The following is a 21152-nucleotide window of genomic DNA, read 5'->3' as shown; positions in this document are numbered from 1 at the left end:
ATTGATGGCTGCAGTATTGCCTTATAGAAAAAAATGTCTTGAATCTACGGTGCTGATGTGGACAATTTAGGTTCTACTATTTACATTCCCTGAGTTGTGAGATGACTTTCCATATTCAGACAATTCACGATGGGAATCAAGAGCATTCTATGCAAGGTGATTTATCCTTTTCTTGACCTGACCACTGGGACTCACCATTTTCTATGATTCATTTTCATGTGCATTGTATTCTAATGTTCTCTAAATATTATTAGCAACCATTATCTGGTTGTTCTTTGGTTTTATTTCTTTTTCTTTTTTTCTTTGAGACAGGGTTTTTCTGTGTAGCCCTGGCTGTTCTGAAACTCACTCTGTAGAACAGGCTGGCCTCAAACTCAGAAATCAACCTTCCTCTAGCTCCCAAGTGCTGCAATTAAAGGTGTGTACCATCACTGCCTGGCACTTGGCTTTATTTCTTAAATGGATCAGGGGTTGTGTGGTAATTCTCATTAGCTATCTTTTTTGGCAAGTCTGTATCTCAATTTATGACAAAAATACATTGGAGCAATTGGTGTTTGTGTGTGGCATAGCTATAAGAAAGCAACTGAACACCAGCATAATTTGCATAGCCTATTAAGGTCTGATTGTTCTTCCTTTTTAATGTTAATATGTTAATCCTATGTAAATAGCCCAAACCTTCAGTGGGATCCTATTAGGAGGAAAGATTTTGGGAGGCATCTATGCTTGAAGTAGGTCATGAAAATAGAGTCCAAATGTTGAGATCATAGGAAGAAGAGACAGGAAATCATCCTCTGGCACACACTATGGAAGACCAAGTGAAGACATCACCAGGATGTTTTCACTGAGGATTTACCCACATTGGTACTTGGATTTCAATCATTAGTCATTAGAAATTTGAGAACAAAATTCTATTCTTCAACCAAGTCTACAGGTTTATAGCTGCTCAAATTATTTCATAAATACATTTTCCCTTCCTTCTGTGTTTCCCTTACTGTGCTGTTTATTTGCAGTTCATTTCAAGGAAGATTAGATATAGACTAGGGTATGGGCAATGAGACAATCAGCACATTACCAAAACACTAAGGAAGCTATGATGGGTTCTGGGGATGTCAATAAGCAACACATGTCTTTCTTTCAGAAATAATTTATTAAATGACTTTTGGAATTCATGTGGAATAGAGTAGCCCTTTACTGTCACAGCATTCAAAATACCAATCATTATAAAGCAGAGAAATTTCATCATCTTCCCTAGTTCTGGCATAAAATTACAAAGTTTCTTTAGTATTTTCTCAAGGATTCTGACTAGATAGATTTTTTGTGAAATTCTTAGTCATTATTGAGGCTAGTGTGATCTCTAGATTATTGTAACTCTTTCCCTTTTAAATTTAACTACATATTTAAAATGTTTCTTAATTTACATCTATTGTATGAATGCTTGCCTTACATGTATGTCTATTTATCACATAAACATGTGCCTGGTCCCTGTGGAGGTGAGGAAATGAAATAAGATCCCCTGAGACAGGAGTTGCAGTAACTGTGAGCTACTGTGTGGAATCTGGCAGTTAAATCCTGGTCTTTCGCAAGAGCATCCAGTATTCTTGATCACTGAGTCATTTCTCTTAACCTCAAAGACATTCTTGTACATGCCCACCCCCTTTTTGCCTTTTTCTGGAGTTCAAGGGAATGACCTTGAGGCCACATAAGTGTGAGGCAGGTATTATACCACTGAGATATTGCCCCAAACCTTCATCCTTTTTTTTTTGGAATGAAAAAATTTCTTTTCTGTGTATGCATATCCATGTGTGATATCAGGCATGAACATGACATGGCATGTATGCAGAGATCAGAGGACAAGCTTTCGTGTTGGCTTTTACCTTCCACTTGCTTGAGTCAGGGCCTCTTATTTACTGCTGTATGTGGCAGGATAGCTGGCCCCATGATCTTCCAAAACTTTTCTCATTCTGCCTCTCATCTTCCCACAGAAGTGCATGGATTACAGATGCTTAGCTGGCTTTATGTGGGTTCTGGGAATCTGAACTCAAGTCTTCAGACTTACAAGTTCTACTTTATCTACTGAGCCATCGCTCTAGGCCGGTTAAGGTTTCTCTTATAAAATCTCTATCAAGAAAGTCTACAGTATCAAGTTTAAGGTTATATAGGTCATTTTCAAGAAGGCACAGCAGTATCTTGTGGCAGCTAGTGTCATTCCATCTATAGTTAAAAATCAACAATAAAAAACAAAACAACAACAACAACAACAACAACAAAAAACCACCAGAGGGCTATGAAAGAATGGAAATACGCTGTTACTTAGCACCTCTCTCCATATACACACTTGATGATTGCCAGCTAGGGAATGGTACCACCCACAGTGGAAAGGGTTTCCTACCTCAATTAACATAAGCAAAATAATTTCCCAAATGCAAGCCCCCAGACTCATCTTTCATGTGTCTCTAGAGTCTGTTGAGTTGACAATACTAAACACTTCAATGCTAACCCTGAACTTGGATGTTGATTTATATTAAACAAATTTAAATGTAAGTAAAATTATTGATCTGAAAGTTTACTCAAAGTGAGGGGATAGTTTTTAGCTATCAGTTTATTTATACACATCTGATCCCCTTGCTCTAGCTAATGTGGATATATAATCACTAAATATGGATAAAGCCAGAATAACCTGGATAAACCCAGTATATTGTTTTACAGTATCAGTGTCCTGTTTTTCTGTTTATTGATTCTATTTTTTTGAAAGTCACAGGACTTCAGCCTAATTAGAAGGCAACTAGTTTCTCTTTCTCTTTCTTTCTTTCTTTCTTTTTGGGGGGTGGGGTTTCGAGACAGGGTGTCTCTGTGTATGCCCTGGTTTTCCTGGAACTCACTCTGTAGATCAGGCTGGCCTCGAACTCAGAAATCCACCCCCTCTGCCTCCCCAGTGCTAGGATTAAAGGCATGCACCATCACTGCCCAGTAGCAACTAGTTTCTTAAACACATCTCTTTAAGAAGAGTTCTAGCATCCTCAGTCACCATGTCAAGGAAATACAACTTCAGGTAAAGTATTTCTCTATAAAGAATTTTAGGAAGTAAGTACCCATTAGCCATACAGAACTCCTGAATATATCTTGAAAGCCTTTCTTGTATTGTTTCTTCATCTGAAGGTGAGAACACGGCGGGCGATTTTATCATGGCCCTCACCTGATCCACCTGATCTATTCCCCAGGCCCTAGCCAATCTCTGCAAAGATGTATCATCCACTCCAAACACAGAGCTGTAGAACTTCATGCTTTTCTCCAGAGTTTCCAAATCACTTTTTAAGGAGAAGCTCAGTAGCCTATCTGCAAAGCCTTCCAGCCAAATCCTCCACCTCAGAAACTGTAGCTTCTTTTCAATGACTGAATCTGTGATATTGGGTAAGGAGAGCATAAAATTGTGTCTCTTGTAGACAGGGAGGTCACTTATCAGCTTGTCCATTAGAACGGGGAAGTCATAGTGACAAACATTTTTGTTAGAGACCAGGAAGATCGGTGGCTCAGCAATGCCATTCTCCCTAAAGGTGTTCACACAGTTAAGGCGGATGTCCTGCAGGACCTTTTCTCTGTCAAAGGTTTGAGGTTTGAAATCCTCTTCGTTTTGTAAATCAGAGTCCACCTTGGTTCTCACGAAGTAGAATTCCTTTTTCATCATGACGATTGCTTTTGCGAGGTCTATATCATTTTTCTTGAAGCGCGTGGACGAGATAATAATGAAGAAGTCATACTCATAGAACTTCATTTTCTCGAGGTAAGTTTTTGGTTGGAAATCTTCACTTCCAGTCCCAGGCAGGTCCCAAAAAACCACATTGGGCATTTTGGGGTGTTCGTATGGATGTCTCTCCTTAGTTTCGTCTGTCACCCCAGAGTGAGCTGCACCTTCCTCTTCATGCCCAATACCTCTTAGGGTGTTGATGAAGCTGGACTTCCCTGATCCAATCTCACCAGCGAGAGCAACATTGAGCGGGGTATTATCAATATCTCTTAACATGTCTCTGACTGTAGAGTTTACCTCCTGAATGTTCCCTTTTTTCATGTTTATTTCAATTGAAGTGATGATCTCATGAGGAATGATATTGATTCCTGTCCCACATTCCTTTAAGTATTCAGTAAAGCTGGAGGGCAAATCTTGGTCCTCACTCCTACGTGAAGAGAACAGTTGACCCATGACTTCAAGCAATAAAGGCACTGGAAGAAAGAAGGGAGAACAAAGAGGGTGTGCATGGTATTTCACATTTTCATGTAGCAAATTTCAAGCCCATTGCTACTATACCATTCATAGTGGTTGTAATTATGCATTCAAACTCCCCTGTGTTCATTTTACACAATTGGGACTTTGACTAACATTATCCGATTTCACTCTTCCCACAGCCTGGCAAACTACCACCCTTCTTTTCACTTTCATGAGGTTGGCTACTCTAGGTTTCACCTATGAGTGACAGAGTAGGGTCATTCTTTCTGCAGGTAGCTGAGACCATCATATGAGACTTTTAAGGTTTATTCTCCATTGCCTTTTCACAAATCCATTCTACCTTTCAGACTCCCCTGTGCCTCTGTTAAATGTATGGACCCCATAAATAAAATTCCCATGCTAATAATTTCAGGAATGATAGGTCTCTGTGTCTAAAATCACCTTTACCTCTAGATTCTTGCTCTCCACACTCTCATAGACTGTTTGAGTGGGAGCACACACTACAGGCTCTTCATCAGTCACATGGCACAGAACCTCCCTTCTTTCTCTGGGACCCTAAGAAGGGATTTCCCACTCTGCCAAGTGGACTTGACCTCAGAGCCTCTGCTGTGCCATTGTCTTCCTTTTCTATCTTCAGCACTCACACCTCTTTATCTACCCCAGTATGCTTCTTGAACCCAGAGCTGGCATCTTTCCTGATGATAAGGAGGTGGAATTTCTCATTCTATAGATCTGCATAAAGGATCAACATATTCAGTGTGTGTGTGTGTGTACTTTGTTTTTGTTTTATTGATTGGATGGTTTCCTTTTCATGTTCCAGATCATCCAGAAATGTGATTTTGCAATTCAGTCCTATAAACACTAAAGTCAAATTTCAACTAAAGAGTTTGCATGTTGACTAGTCTTGCCACTCCCCCTCGCCCCTATCCCCCAGTGTCATACCACTTCCTGTTTGTTATTTCAATAAAGTTAAGAGCTACATACCAGAATATAATTTTTCTAAGTTTCTTCAACTGATAGTTTAAACTTTTAAAGAAAAGATTTAAGATGGAAGCTTACTTAGAAATATGGAAAAAGATCACCAGAGTAGAAGATTTAAAAAAATCCTGACATGATAAATTTAATAAAAGAATTCTTGTGGTTTTCTTTAAATGTGTTTGATGTATATTTTCATGCATGTGTATGTTGTATAATGTCTACATGTATGTTTATGCTCATATACTGCTTATGGGCACCAAATTGCCTTGTAGTGGGCACAAAGCTAAATTACAATTGGTAGAGTAGCCCAAAATGTCTTTTAGTTTGCATAACAAATAAATCTTTGAGAAATGACTTAGATTTGTGGGTAAAAGGTGAGGCTGCCTTCAGAATTGCTAATGTGTATTCTTCCTGTGCTGCTGGACAATTGGGTTAATAATTGTCTCTTAAATGTTATTATGCTCATTGCTTCCCTGAGACAGATTGCAACAAGAACTATTAAGATTAATTCCCTAAAAGATATTCCTACACAGACAATGGATGCTCATCTCTGGGCCTGCCTTGCCACAGGACAAAAGCATAAGCAATAAAACTGGGCACAGACACTGCCTAGAACAGCATCCACAGATTTGTTTTGCTTTCTTAAGATTTATATAGGTTTGAAGTTAAAACTCATCTGACCTCTAATTTAACTGCACACATCTATTCTCTTTTGTCCTCTGACGATATGAGTGTCGTGGCCTCTGTTTTAATGTATCTGTATGTTCTGTTTTCTTCTTCTTTCCAGAGGCCAAACTGTTGCAATAGGGGTCTTAACTTAATTTTTGATAACAGCTCCATGGGTCCTGTTCTGACAAATTGGTCTACATATACTTATGACCCTATGATAAAGCAATCATTTCAACTTTGCCAGGTCTTTGAGGCAACAAATACCTTAGTCGTTTATTTATATCATTATGCTTTACAATGTTAAAAAATAAAACAGGATTTAATAAGTAAGAGAAAAAGTGCTTAAAAGGTCATAAATAGGTGAATACATTTTTAAAGAAAATGTTGAAGAAAAGGAATTTTAGCTTGTTAATTGGTTCTATTATGCAAGGATGGCTCCAGGGTAAGGGATGAAACAACCCAAAATCCCAAAGTATAATCTTCCATAAATATTTTGTAAAAGCTAAAAAAGCCCATGGGTCATAAAAGGGTTTTAAAAATTCCCAAGGTCACAGCTCACTACACTGAAACAAATCTAAAAATCCAGTCTTGTTAATTTTAATGAGGTTCCTTTAAGTTATTGATATGCTTTTGGTTTTACTTACAAGAGTAGAATTAAATTAAGATAACATTCATCAGAGCCATAATGTAAAGGCTATGATGAGTTACAAAAGCACTGGATTCAACAGCACTTCATGGAGCTAGTAGAGCATACATTTTTATTTAATGTTATAGGATTCAATATCTTAATACATAAATTCATATATATATTTCTTGTAAAATGATCTGAACTTTATGTTTCCTTAAGATAACTATTTGTGTTTTTACTAATGTGTGACTGCTGACAAGGACAGGCCCTCTGCCTTAGCACTGTTGTTAGCAACACAACAAAGTGCCAAGCAACAGTGGTGACAAAGTAAAAGCTCTGCTCCCCACAGTCAAAGAAATGGTGGTCTTACAGAGACATAACACATCATGCACAGGTGGGGCGCTGCTCAGCACCTGGCTTCCTGACTAAGTAATTCCTACTAAACTATAAAGATGACTCCATGGGACTCCATGATCTAGTCCCCTCTGACTTTTGTACCCCAAGCTGGACAGGTATCCAGGTTATACTCAATCAACTTTAGATAAAACTAATGGAGGGGGTGAGGAGAGGCAGATTTAAACTTTCCTAATTTTTCCTGAAATTAAATATTCGGTAATATATTTGGCCGGTCACAAAAGCTGACTGGAATCTGACAAAAATGAAAACAGTGATATAGATCAGGGCAACCAAGAGCCTGAACACACTGCATTTAGCCTGAGGAGAAGGAGGAAGTCATGAAGGCAAAAGTTGCTGGAGATCTTTTCACAAAAGCTTCACATTCTTTTAGTCCTCATCCCCTGTTCTAATTACACTCTGAAGTTTGTCTTGGGCCAGCAAGATGGCTCAGCAGGTAAGAGTACTTGTCACTAAGCTAAGTGATCTGAGTTCTAGTGCCAAGAAGTTACCTAGTCGGGAGAGAGAAGTGATTTCCACAACTTGTCTTTTGATCTTCATATGCATGCTATGGCATGAGCGTCCAGCCCCAGTACAATAATATACATAAAATGAATAAATAAATGTAATAACAATAAGTAAAATGCATTGTTCAGAATTCTTAAAGAATTACTAACATGATAAAGAGGAAAAAACAGCAAAAAATGGCCTTCAATGTCTTTGTGCTGTGTATGAACACAACATATGACAATGATATGAAATATCAATCACCGAAGAAGGATGCATGCTTTCATAGAACCCCAGTTCTATACTAAAACCCAGGACGTTAAAGAGGATTGCCCAGTTAAAAATGTCCAAAGCATCTACCACTGCTGTTTTGGTAAATGGACTTGTTGTCAAGTTGCCTTCTGCATATTTCAGATTATGCCAGAGATAGATTATGCTGTTCTTTGTGTCCCATTTGCTTTGTTTTTGCAGTGATTAGATGTTTAAAGCATTGTCACATAACTGGTCAAAGGGCTGAGAATAAGAGAGTTGAGTGCTCATTCCTAAATAGACCAGAGAGGAGGAACATCTATATCCATTCCCCTATTCAGTCAGGTTCAGGAAACATCATGGAAGAGCCAGAGGATGGGGCCCGGAGAGTGGTATGACTTAATGTCTTATTAATGCAACGTGGAATTTGCACTCATGGCAGCTGCACAAGACTTACATGAGATCTAGCCCATCAACATTTAACATTCATTAGACTAGGGGCACAGGAGACCTTATCTTTAGTCAAGGAGATAGTAGATTCATATAAAAATAATGGCTGTTGGGGGAAGGTGTGCCATTTTTTTCTTTTTAGAGATGTAGCTACTTGAAAGTTGCCCATAATCCAATAAATCTCTACATCCAGAACATGCAAGCAACCCTAAAATCAGTGGAGTATTAAAAAAAAAAAAAGAAAGACAAGAGTTCCAGAGAGAATAAGAGTGAGAAAAGAGGGGAAGGATGGGGGAAGATGATCAAAGTATTATATCCACATATAACATCGTCATACAGTAAATAGAAATTTTTTTATAACAAAACAAACAAACAAATCCTAGAATTGCTCCCCAGCAGGTTATAGCAGAAACATTGCACAGTGTGGCATCTTTTCCTTCAGTTCAGCTTCCACTGGAGTTTACAGTAAATCTGCTGCACTGGGTGGAGAGAGGCAAGAAAATAGTGCTAGGACTTAACATCGAGACACAACAATTTTCATATATTCTGTAGTGACATTTCATCACACAAATCCTTTAAGGTTCATTTTCAGTTGTTAGAGGGAGTGGAGAACAAAGAAGCAAAACCACCCCTTCAGCAAACTGGGTAAATTTTAACTAATCCTTAGGTCATTCAGTTTAGGTCTGTCTGAAGAACATCTATAAACAAGTCCTCACTACCTCCCGTCAAAGCCCCAATAGCTTTCCAACTGAGAATCCCAGCTCTGAGGCCATGTCTNTAAATGTCTTGTTACCCACAGGATCCTTAGGAAAGAGAGGATGATAGTGAGTAATCAGATCTGAAGCTGAGTTACCAGAAAATCCTGTGTCCAGTGGATNCACTCACTGCTCCGGAGAGGAATAGCCCTCGGGTGTGCTCTTGGCTTGAGGTCTACTCTGATTCTCAGGAGAAGCAAGAAAATTGGGCAGGATTTTTGTACTCTGCTGGCTTTTGTCTCCCCTTCAGAGAGTGCTAGCCAGTCACAGGGGAGTATGCATCTCGAGTTCCAGGATTTCCAAGAACAGGAAAGTGAAACTAAACTAGCTTTCATTCCTCTAAAGGGATTGTTTCTAATAAGTAGAAATTGTGTTAAAAACAAAGCTGTATTAACACCACTTTAGTGAGTGACAGTAGCTCCAAAAACAACTTAACTGCCTAGGTCAGAAGATCCTCTATGGTCCCTTAGAACTCTTTTCCTTCTTACCCCTGTGCTAGGTTGCTTTATGTCAACTTAACATAAGCTAAAGTCATTTGAGGAGGGAACCTCAGTTAAGAAAATGTTTTCCTAAGATTGGGCTGCAGTTAACCATGTGGGATATTTTTTTAATTAGTGATTGAGGAGGGAGGGTGCTGATCATTGTGGGTGGTGTCATCCTTGAGCTGTGCTCCTGGAGTCTGTAATATAGCAGGCTGAGCAAGCCAGTAAGCAGCAGCCCCTCATTTCCTCTACTTCAGCTCCTTCTCCAGGTATCTATCCTATTTTCTTTCAATGATTAACAGTGATCTGAAAATATAAATCCAAATAAACACCTTTCTTCTGCAAGGTGCTTTTGGTGGTTCATCTCACACACACACATCACAATGAACTCCTGATTCCACAAACGCCTCCTGAGTTAAAGTGACACAGCAAAATTCCTGGGTCCTGTGCCACTGCCAGTTTTAGTCTCACCCCTTCCCCCAATTTTGCCCTCTGACTACAATCCTATTTGACCCCATAACCATTATGGTGTCATATCCTTTAGTCTTTCCAACTACTGTAGTGGACTGGATGGAGAACTGGACCATTGGGGATGAGAAGACAGTTATGATTGGAAAGTTAGTATGGCTGAAGGTACACAGCTCATCAGGACTGCACACATGGAGATCTACACTCCTGTCCCTTCTCTACAATTCTCCACAAGTCCAGGAGTGTGTGTGTTTATTAACATTTCAAAAAAAGTAACTGAGACTTTAACAATTAAGTCATTTGCATAGACAACATAGGATGTTGTCTTAGGCTTATCACTGCTGTGATGAAACACTATGAGCAAGGAGTTCAGAGGAGGGAAGAGTTAACTGCATTACACTCGCACATCACTGTTCATCACTAAAGCCAGGATTAGCAATTTAGGAATATTCCCATCCACAATGGGCTGGGCTCTCCCCCATCAATCAATAATTAAGAAAATGCCCCCACAGGCTTGTCTGCTTATAGCTAGATCTTCTGTAGATACTTCCTCACCTGAGACTCCCTCCTCTCAGATAACTATAGCTAATGTGAAGTTGACACAAAACTAGCCATCACAGAGAAAGTATTTTCCAATATTTAAAAATTGCTGTCATTCAGGCACTGATTAATCGAAGCTTTTTATATGATAAGACCAACCTTTGGGGATGGAGATCCTGAGGGAAGCTAAGCTTTTAACCAAACTTGTTTGCCTAGCCTCGAATCAAGTGAGGGACAATGACTGTGATTAATCATAATCCAGTCTGTTGTCTAATGTGCTCCTCAAGAAAGATCTCCTGGATAGGTAGCAAGTAAGGTCAGGTTATGAGCCTAACACTAAAAAAATACATGTTATGGGCACTGGAGAGATGGCTCCTTCATTAAGAGCATTACTGTTCTTGCAGAGGACCCTTGGGTGTGTTTTCCTGCACCACTGTCAGGTGACTCAGAAACATGTGTAGCTTCAATTCCATAGAATCTGATTCTCTATGACCACTGCTGTCCCCTGTACCCACATGGTGATAATAGACTCACAATGGTACATGTACACATACACACACACACACACACACACACACACACACACACTCTCTCTCTCACACACGAACACAAAACAAATCTCTCTATATAACCCAGACTTATCACATTTTTTTGGGGGGGACACTGAAGATCAGTGTTTGTCATGGTTCTTTTAACTCAGGATGTGCTGGTGAGGACTATTCTGATAGTATGTGGATCTCTACAGTCTCTTTTCATTCCCTCCTCCTCGTCCTCTTTCCTCTTCATCTGGTGGTGCCCAGGGATGAAATGAAGGACATGGCCCCTGCTGGTAAAAATATGCTACTACTCATTTACACCTCCAAACCTTCAGTCACCTCTCAGTGGTCCCATAACCATTATAACAAAGACAGCCAGTCTTAGTTAGGGGTTCTATTGCTGGGCATAAATGCCATGCCCATGGCAACTCAAAAAGAAAATATTTAACTGGTGCCGGCCAACAATTCGTGGATTTAGTTTATCACTGTCATGGTGGGAAACATGGCAGGGAAACAGTGACATGCAGTGACCCATTTTTCCCAATAAGGACACACATTCAATAATGCTGCTACCCGAGTCCTTGGGGGCCATTTTCATTCAGACAACTAAAGCTCAAGTTTTCTTTCTGGGTCTGTATTGCACTATTCAATATGAAACTTTCTTGTTCCATCCATTTGCTTGCAGTGTTGATGATTTCATTTTTTTTAATAAATCAGTAGTATTCCACAGTGCATACACACTATACTTTTATCATCCACTAACTGGTTGAAAGATATTTATGCTGTTTCTATTTTCTAGCTATTTTATATTTCTAGCTATTGTATATACAGCAGCAATGAACATTGCCGAGTGCCACATGTACTCCAGTGGTGTTTGTGTGACAAGTCCAAAAGCTTGGCCGAAATCCTGAGGGAAAATGATTCATGGAAACTGATTTCCTGGAATCCTTGGTGTCCCGTAAAAGGATGTGGCCCCAATATGTCCTTGTGAAAGTCTGGTGAAGGGTTTTGTGTGCTTGGTTTCAGTATTGTTTTATTATACGTGCCTCCTAGGAATGATTTGACAAATAGCTAACTTAGATTGAACATTGCTTCCTGGCCTCTACCCGTGTTCCAATATCCTAAGCAATGTTGAGCTGAACTTGGGCGTTGGATTTCACAATAATGTTACTTATTCAGATGAAATGGCTCCAGTGTTGAAAGAGAGATAGTGAAAAAATTTCAGGCATTATAGTTTACTCGATTAGAGTAGAAATCTCAGGGCAAGTTCTACAAAGTAAACTTGAAATTCTCATTACAATCATGTATGGCAGACTACATTACATATTAGAAGAAAGTTGATGGGCTCCTCTGATAAATGGAATTTCCCTAGAGATACTTATAATAACAACAAAGTCACTCCCATATGTGGGAGTTTACAATGGCCTAGGCTGAAGGTGGGTTGTGGTCTAAGAAGGAACTAGAGTAAATACTTAGAATAACAGCTGAGTCACTCCTATATCCAGGAATTTATAATTAAGTTATAAAGTTAGAGTCATGCCAAGGTATTTTATATCATTTGTGATTATTGAGAAGGGTGTTGTTTCCCTAATTTCTTTCTCATCCTATTTAACCTTAGTGTAGAGAAAGGCCATTGACTTGTTTGAGTTAATTTTATATCCAGCTACTTCATTGAAGCTGTTTATCAGGTTTAGGAGTTCTCTGGTGGAATTTTTAGGGTCACTTATAGCTGCTTGTGGACGTTGTACATCGTGGTGCGCACTAGGCTCCGCACCACGATGTACAACGTCCACAAGCAGATGCTGTCCCTGTGCCCTCTAGTGAGTCTGGCTAAGGGTTTATCTATCTTGTTGATTTTCTCAAAGAACCAGCTCCTNGNTTGGTTGATTCTTTGAATAGTTCTTCTTGTTTCCACTTGGTTGATTCTGCTTGTGGACGTTGTACATCGTGGTGCGCACTAGGCTCCGCACCACGATGTACAACGTCCACAAGCAGTGCCCTCTAGTGAGTCTGGCTAAGGGTTCATCTATCTTGTTGATTTCCTCAAAGAACCAGCTCCTCATTTGGTTGATTCTTTGAATAGTTCTTCTTGTTTCCACTTGGTTGATTTCGCCACTGAGTTTGATTATTTCATGTCTTCTACTCCTTTTGGGTGAATTTACTTCCTTTTGTTCTAGAGCTTTTATGTGTGTTGTCAAGCTGCTAGTGTGTGCTCTCTCTAGTTTTGTTTGTTTGTTTGTTTTTTGAGGCACCCAGAGCTATGAGTTTTCCTCTTAGAAATGCTTTCATTGTGTCCCATAAGTTTGGGTATGTTGTAGCTTCATTTTCATTAAACTCTAAAAAGTCTTAGATTTCTTTCTTTATTCCATCCTTGACCAAGGTATCATTGAGAAGAGTGTTGTTCAGTTTCCATGTGAATGTTGGCTTTCTATTATTTATGCTGTTATTGAAGATCAGCTTTAGTCCATGGTGATCTGATAGAATGCATGGGACAATTTCAATATTTTTGTATCTGTTGAGGCCTGTTTTGTGACCAATTTTATGGTCAGTTTTGGAGAAGGTACCATAAGGTGCTGAGAAGAAGGTATATCCTTTTGTTTTAGGATAAAATGATCTGTAGATATCTGTTAAATCCATTTGTTTAATAACTTCTGTTAGTTTCACTGTGTCCCTGTTTAGTTTCTGTTTCCATGATTTGTTCATTGATAAATGTGGTGTGTTGAAGTCTCCCAATATTATTGTGTGAGGTGCAATGTGTGCTTTGAGCTATACTAAAGTTTCTGTAATGTATGTGGCTGCCCTTGCATTTGGAGCATAGATACTCAGAACTGAGAGTTCCTCTTGGAAGAAGTGCCCCTCCTTGTCTTTTTTGATAACTTTGGGTTGGAAGTCGATTTTATTCGATATTAGAATGACTACTCCATCTTGTTTCTTCAGATCATTTGCTTGGAAAATTGTTTTCCAGCCTTTCACTCTGAGGTAGTGTCTGTTTTTTTCCCTGAGATGGGTTTCCAGGAGCAGCCAAATATTGGGTGCTGTTTGTGTAGCCAGGCTGTTAGACTATGTCTTTTTATTGGGGAATTGATTCCATTGATATTAAGAGATATTAAGGAAATGTAATTGTTGTTTCCTATTATTTTTGTTGTTAGAGTTGGCATTCTGTTTTTGTGGCTGTCTTTTGAGTTTGTTGAAGGATTCCTTTCTTGCTTTTTCTAGGACGTAGTTTCCTTCCTTGTATTGTCTTTTTTTCTGTCATTATCCTTTGAGGGGCTGGATTAGTGGAAAGATAATGTGTGAATTTGGTTTTGACATGGAATACTTTGGTTTCTCCATCTATGATTATTAAAAGCTTGCCTGGGTATAGTAGCCTGGGCTGGCATTTGTTTTCTCTAAGGGTCTGTATAACATCTGTCCAGGAATTTCTGGTTTTCATAGTCTCTATTGAAAAATCTGGTGTAATTCTGATAGGCCTGCCTTTATATGTTACTTGACGTTTCTCCCTTACTGCTTTTAATATCTTATCTTTATTTAGTGAATTTGTTGTTCTGATTATTATGTGTTGGGAAGAATTTCTTTTCTGGTCCAGTCTATTTGGAGTTCTCTAGGCTTCTTGTATGTTCATGGGCATCTCTTTCTTTAGTTTTGGGAAATTTTCTTCTATAATTTTGTTGAAGATATTTGCTGGACCTTTGAGTTGAAATCAAATTCAACTCAAATGAAATCTTCATTCTCATCTACTCCTATAATCTGTAGGTTTGGTCTTTTCATTGTGTCGTGGATTTTCTGGATGTTTTGAGTTAGGATCTTTTTGCATTTTGCATTTTCTTTAATTGTTGTGCCCATGTTCTCTTTGGAATCTTCTGCACCTGAGATTCTTTCTTCCATCTCTTGTATTCTGTTGCTGATGGTTCTATGTTTCCAGATTTCTTTCCTAGGGTTTCTATCACCAGCATTGCCTCTCTTTGGGTTTTCTCTATTGTGTCTACTTCCATTTTTATGTCTAGTATGGTTTTGTTCATTTCCACCACCAGTTTGGATATGTTTTCCTGTTTTTCGTTAAGGACTTCTACCTGTTTGGTTGTATTTTCCTATTTTTCTTTAAGGACTTGTAACTCGTTAGCAGTGTTCTCCTATATTTCTTTAAGTGAGTTATTAACAGCCTTCTTGATGTCCTGTACCATCATCATGAGATATGCTTTTAAGTCTGGGTCTAGCTTTTTGGGTGTGTTGGGGTGCCCAGCACTGGCTGAGGTGTGAGTGCTGGGATCTGATGATGGTTAGTGATCTTGTTTTCTGTTAGTAAAATTCTTATGTTTCCCTTTTGCCATCTGGTAATCTCTGGAGTCAGTTGTTATAGTTGTCTCTGCTTAGAGCTTCTTCCTCTTGTGATTCTGTTAGTCTCTATCAGCAGACCTGGGAGACTAGCTCTCTCCTGAGTTTCAGTGGTTAGAGCACTCTCTGCAGGCAAGTTCTCCTCTTGCAGGGAAGGTATACAGATATCTGGCATTCAGACCTGTCTCCTGGCAGAAGATGAATGTCTGAAACAGGGCCCATTCCAGAAACTGTTAGCCATTGTAGTCCACACTCACCTGCACAGAGTAGTCTCAGAGAGATTTGCTCCAGCAAAGGCCTCCTGGGCAGGGTAGACATCTCTCCTCTGGCAGGGAAGGTACCCAAATGTCTGGAGCCAAATGTCTGGAGCCAAAACGGGGTCTGCCTCAGAAGCTCTGTGGCTTCTGCCTGTTCCAGAAGCAGTTAACTTCAGTAGTCCACACTCTCACCTGCACAGACTAGTCTTGGTGGGATCCGGGAACCAAGATGTCTGCCCCGGGTCACTTTTCTATTTCTTTAGAAGAATCTTTGAAACAGTATCCATGGCTCAAATGGAAATGGACATCCTCAAACATGGATGTCAAAATGGCGTTATTAAAATGTCTTACAGACTGTCAACCAGCTAGTTCAACAATGGCTGTTTTCCAGTAGAAGGCCCAAGAATCCAGTTGGTTGTCTCATCTGGTCTTCAGGATCTGGAATCCTGAAGCAGTAGGCTCTAATGGCAATGAAGAAATGGTCTAGCCAGTGGGAGTGACAACAAGAAAGGAAAGAGCAGAAACTTCCTTATTTCCTGTTCATTATATGGGCTGGAAGCAGAAGGCATGGCCCAGCTTAAATGTGTACCTCCCACTTCATAAAATCCACATTAAAAGTTGGTCTTCACACTTAAATGCTTTAATTAATTAAAAACAACCCCCCCCACTGGTGTACGCGGCCACTTGGGTTATAGTTAATTTCAGTTGTAGTCAAGATGACAACCAAGAATAGCCACCACAGAAGGTCAGCCTCCTAAAAATTTAGTCATTAAAAAAAAAAAAAAAAAAGGAAACTGAGTTAGCAGGATTGCAGGCTAAAACATCCTATATGTCTAATGTGGTAAGTGAATGAAGTCTCTTGAGCAATCCCTGTGATACATTTGAGAATTCATTTCACAGACTCCACAGTAAAGATCAGATAGATCTGCACCCAGAAGCCAGAGAACAAGTGTCTGGCCAATTCCACCATCTTTTGGGGAAAATTTGTATTGCTCTAAATTCTGGGTCTGAACAGGCTAACCCCCCCAGCAGTGATCCCCATCTGCTTTGGAATGGGCAAGGCATTTGTTGGAAGCACAATCACCCTGAATATCAGAGAAACATGATGTGTATATTGTTCTGCAGAGAAGACACAAGGAAAGAAAACTGAAGTGAAAACTCCATTTGTAGCACAAATGCTTCACCCAGGCCTCTTGGTTCTGGAGTTAGAGGTCTCCCAAAAGCCTCACTATCTGAAAAAGTAGAAGACCCAGAAGGAAGACTTCACTTATTAAGGAAGCCTGGTACCCATACATTCTTTTAGATCTGCCTTAGTTAACAAAGATTACCCAAACCATAGAAAAGTCTGCCACTGCCCTAATGTTTCTGAGTTGGAGGTAGTTCCAGGTGGAACTCCAAGGCTGCAATAAACGCCAATGTTAGTTAGCATATCAACTTAGAAATTCTTTAAAGAAATGGTGGGCATCCTTGCTATTGTGGGATATCCACCAGAGATGATTATCTGTGTTTAAGAAAAAGAAAGTCCTTATTAGATGGCTGCCAAATGCACTGAGTGTTTAGGTGTCTGTGTGAGTTTTTAAGCACAAAACCCACATCCTGAGTTGACATACTGAACTTAACATGGACAATTAACCATAATTGAAACTACAGAAGCCAAAAAACAAAGTTAGTGTTTTAGGGACTTTCCTAGTGTCATGGATTTTGGTGAATTAGGCCTTTGTTTTTGCTGAGGTANGTAGTGTTGTTTATGTGTGGACTCTTATGGGCTGAATGGCACTTCAATCATATGATGTCAGTTGTGCTAAGGTCCGGGGGTGGGGCGGCTTGGTACAATGTTAAATACATATAAAGATAGAGGACATTAAAGACTTGGTGAAACAAATATAAATTATAGAAATGGTAGCTGCAATTGTTAAAACATACAGTAGAAACCTACCTGTGAGGCATGTGCTCTAAGAAGAAATGGATTCCCTTTCTATTAGTTGAGAAGGACAAATGTATCTATGAAGCAGTAGTTTTTAGGGCATTGATTTTTGGTCAAAATCTAAAAGTAAGTTTGAAATGGTTCCTGTTGTGTGTGGCATATATGACTGTGTTATTTTGTACCTGTGTGTATGTTATGTGTGTGTGTGTGTTGTTTGTGTGTGTAAGTATGGGTTTACAGAAGCCAAAGGAAGATGCTAGGTGTTCTATTAGTTAACATTCCACCGTATTCATTTGATAGTGGTTCTCTCACTAAATCTGGAGCTATGCTGGTGCCAGGTCAGAAAGCTTAGGCATCGCCCCTGTCTTCACACTCTCCTCAGAGTGGTGTACCAGTTTTACCTTATTGCACATTTTCTTTACACTCAGGTTCTCATTATTTTGTGTCAGATGCTGTCGAGGATGTGGAGTAAAGTGACCATTCCTCCATTGCTGGTGGGACTGCAAACTAGTGCAACCACTATGTAAAATAATTTGATGGTCTTTCAGAAAACTGAGAATAGTACTATGGCAAGATTCAGCTATACCACTCCTGGGCATATACCCAAAATATGCTTCACCATTCCACAATGATGCTTGCTCAACAATGTTCAAAGTAGTTTTATTTGTAATAGTCAGAAACTGTAAACAGCCCAGATGTCTCTCAATTGGAGAATGGAAAAAGAAAATGTGGTTCATTTGCACAATGGAATACTACTCAGCTATTAAAAATAAGGACATCATGAATTTTATAGGCAAAAGGATGGAACTAGAAAATACTATGCTAAGTTAGGTAACACCGACCCCAAAATACATGCACAGCATATACACACTTTTAAGTAGATATTAGCCATAAAGTACAGGATAACCATGCTACAATTCACAGACCCAAAGAAACCATATAACAAGGAGGGGTCAAGGGAGGATGGTTGAATATTTCTCATAAGGGGAAATAAAGTAGATACTGGAGGTGGGAGGAGGGAGGAGGTGGAGGGAGGTGGGAGGAAGGAATTGAGTGGAAGATAAGAGGTAAGGGGAACTGGGTGGGGGTATCAGGTTTAGGGAGAGCAGGGGAGAGAGAAAGGAAGTAGTTAGTGGGAAGGGGGCATCTCTAAAATGTGCCAGAGACCCGGGGTGGGGTTGGGAGTGGCCCCAAGGAGTCTATGTGGGTAACCCTAGCTGAGACTGTTAGCAATGGGGGATATGGCATCTGAAGTGGCCACCACATTTGGCCAGTCAGGACTTCAAGTGGAAGGATAAGGGCACCAAACCACCCACAAAACCTTCAACCCAAAATGTGTCCTGTCTGCAAAGTGTGCAGGAGCAAAGATAGAGCAGAGATGGAGGGAATGTCTAACCAATGACAAATTGAGACCTATTCCTTGGGCAAGATCTCATCCCTGACACCATTAATAATGCTCTGTTATGCTTCCAATCTGGGGGGCCATCATAACTAATCTCTGAGAGGCTCCTCCCAGCAGCCAATGGAAAAAGATACAGAGACTCACAACCAAACATTAAATGGAGCTCCCAGAGTCTTATAGAAGACTTGGCAGGAGGATTAAGGGTCTTGAAGGACATAGGGACTTTACAGGAAGACCAACAGAGTCAACTATCCTGGTTCCTTGGGGCTTTCTGGGACTGAACCTTGAACCAAAGAGCTAGCATGTGCTTGTCAGGAGCCATAATGGGACAAGATAATAACTAGCAGGTGATCATCCTGAAATGACCTGCTTTGGCTCATTATATAATCTGTGACAGGTATATTCTTATTAAGCAAGGGTGTAAGGAAATTCATTTTAGGAAATATTCCTGCTATTACTATGCTTTTCCTGTTATAATTAAACATATATAACAAACACTAGGTATTAGCACACCCCTTTGGAGCAGATCTCTGCAGATGTAGGGAGATGTGCTGACTCATAGTTTTGCTATATAGGTAAATAGATGACTTAAGTCTTAATGACGATCTAATAAGAATTCCTAAAATTCTGTGATTATTAAGCTGTTTTATAGTGGGACTGCTGGTAGGTCCTTTTCTGATAGTCAAAACTGAAATGAGAACTCTGCCAGTCTCCCAAGTGTCACCAGTTAATTGCTCTTAGATGGTAACCAGACTTTCTCCTACTCAGAGCACATTCCAGGAGGTTGTAAAACAATTAACCAAAGACCATAAAAAGGGAACTAATGATTTATTATATGTTCTACACAGAAGATAAAATATCAACTGGGTTTATCTATATAAACACATTACTAATAACTTAGTTATGGTTTTAAACATTCAGTGAACCTGTGGAGCTGAGACAGGTATGGATGGATATGTAATGGATATGCATGTAAACATTCTCTGTTGTAAACTTCTATCTCAATGTAAGATTTGATTTTTTTTGTGTGAACTTGTGATGAACTCTATAACATGTGATCATTTATTCTGAAAGATGTATAAGTACTGAAGGCAAAGAGAAGAGAGAAGAGATATTTTTTTTGTTTTTCTCCACTTAGAGTAGAATTTTTTTGCCGTTCCCCACTTAGGATCTTTCTGCTTTTCCCCTTAGATAGTTTTCATAGGAAACTTTTTACAACTTAGGAATGAACTCCATAACCTCCTCTCTAAGTGTCCTGCTTCTTCCTGCAACTTCTGACTTGCAGGCTTTTGAGCTTTGGTTAGAGCCCAGCAGTTCCTGCTGAGATAGAACAAAGCCACATTGCTTAATCCTCAGCTGTTAGGCTACAGGTGTGAATCATCTAAACCAGCAGCAATCTTTTACCCCCAGAAAGAGCAAGAAAGTTTTTGGACTTTTTAGAAGTTATTATCATCATTATTTCAGTACAGTTAGAGAGCTAGAAAGTCCTGGGACCCTCAGACTTTAAAGCCACCCCTAGTGTCCTACTCTGTGCCCCCACCACTACCCTCTACATTTTGGGAGGCTTACAGCATGGGCTGGACCTAGGCCCCTTGCACATATGGAGAAGATGTATAGCTTAGTCTTCATGCATGTCCCCCAACAACAGGGGCTGTCCCTGTAAACATCACCTGTGTCCCTGTGGTTCCAGTACTAACAAGGCTTCCTTGTTTGGCCTCAATGGGAGAGGATTCNCCTAGTTCTGCAGTGACTTGATGTGCCAGAGTAAGGCAATACCCAGGAGGCCTTCTCCTTTTCAGAGGGGAAGGGGAGGGGGTGGGAGAAGGGCCTGAGTGAGGGGCGGGAGAGGGGAGGGGGCAGATATTGGAATGTAAAGTGAATAAATAATATATGGGAAAAAAAGTCTGACTCAAAGGTCTCCAAAGTCAAGTGTTAGCCAGACTCTCTTTGNACATTCTCTTTCAGGAGAGTCCATTTTCTTGCTTCACCATCTTTCCAAGTTCCTCTTAGTTTCAGAATGGTAGTTCTCCCATCATCTTCAAACTGTGAGTGCTGTAACTACCCAACAATCCTTTAGCATTAAAGCCCCACTCAGATCCCTTCTTCTGTTTCTCTGTTCCGTAAGTAGGTGAATAATACAGTTGCAGATTAAGTGTTCCCAAAGCAAGGTCAATTTGTCACCAGCCTGTTGCTATTGGGACATGGTAGAACCTTTAAATAATGGGGCCTAGTAAGAAGGTTTGAGGTAATTAGGGGTACACAGTTGAGGGGACACTGGGATTGCTACTTATCATGATCTGATTTTATTTTTTCTCCTCTGAGGTTTTACTGCAGGTCCATAGCAATGGGGCCATCTAATCACA

General features: G+C 39.9%; 2 protein-coding genes across 2 annotated transcripts in view; both read right to left on the bottom strand.

Moving 5' to 3' along the window:
- The window catches only part of LOC110284829 (interferon-inducible GTPase 1-like), a 32003-nt gene extending 23033 nt beyond the window's left edge, over positions 1 to 8970 (bottom strand). The window contains exon 1 of the mRNA XM_021150749.1: positions 8947 to 8970. The gene's annotated coding sequence lies outside the window, so the exon portion shown is untranslated. The remainder of the gene's footprint in view (positions 1 to 8946) is intronic.
- Positions 1129 to 9039, bottom strand: LOC110284828 (interferon-inducible GTPase 1-like). The gene is made up of 2 exons (XM_021150748.2): positions 8947 to 9039; positions 1129 to 4215 (listed from the first exon to the last, which is right to left on the bottom strand). The coding sequence occupies exon 2, from the start codon at positions 4193 to 4195 to the stop codon at positions 2975 to 2977; it is 1221 nt and encodes a 406-aa protein (XP_021006407.1). The 5' UTR covers positions 4196 to 4215; positions 8947 to 9039; the 3' UTR covers positions 1129 to 2974.
- Positions 9040 to 21152: the final 12113 nt, after the last annotated feature.

This window comes from Mus caroli, chromosome 18 (assembly GCF_900094665.2).
Source record: "Mus caroli chromosome 18, CAROLI_EIJ_v1.1, whole genome shotgun sequence".
Classification (NCBI taxonomy): Eukaryota; Metazoa; Chordata; class Mammalia; order Rodentia; family Muridae; genus Mus; species Mus caroli.
Note: the sequence above shows the minus strand (reverse complement) of the source record. Positions and strands in the feature narration are given on the sequence as shown.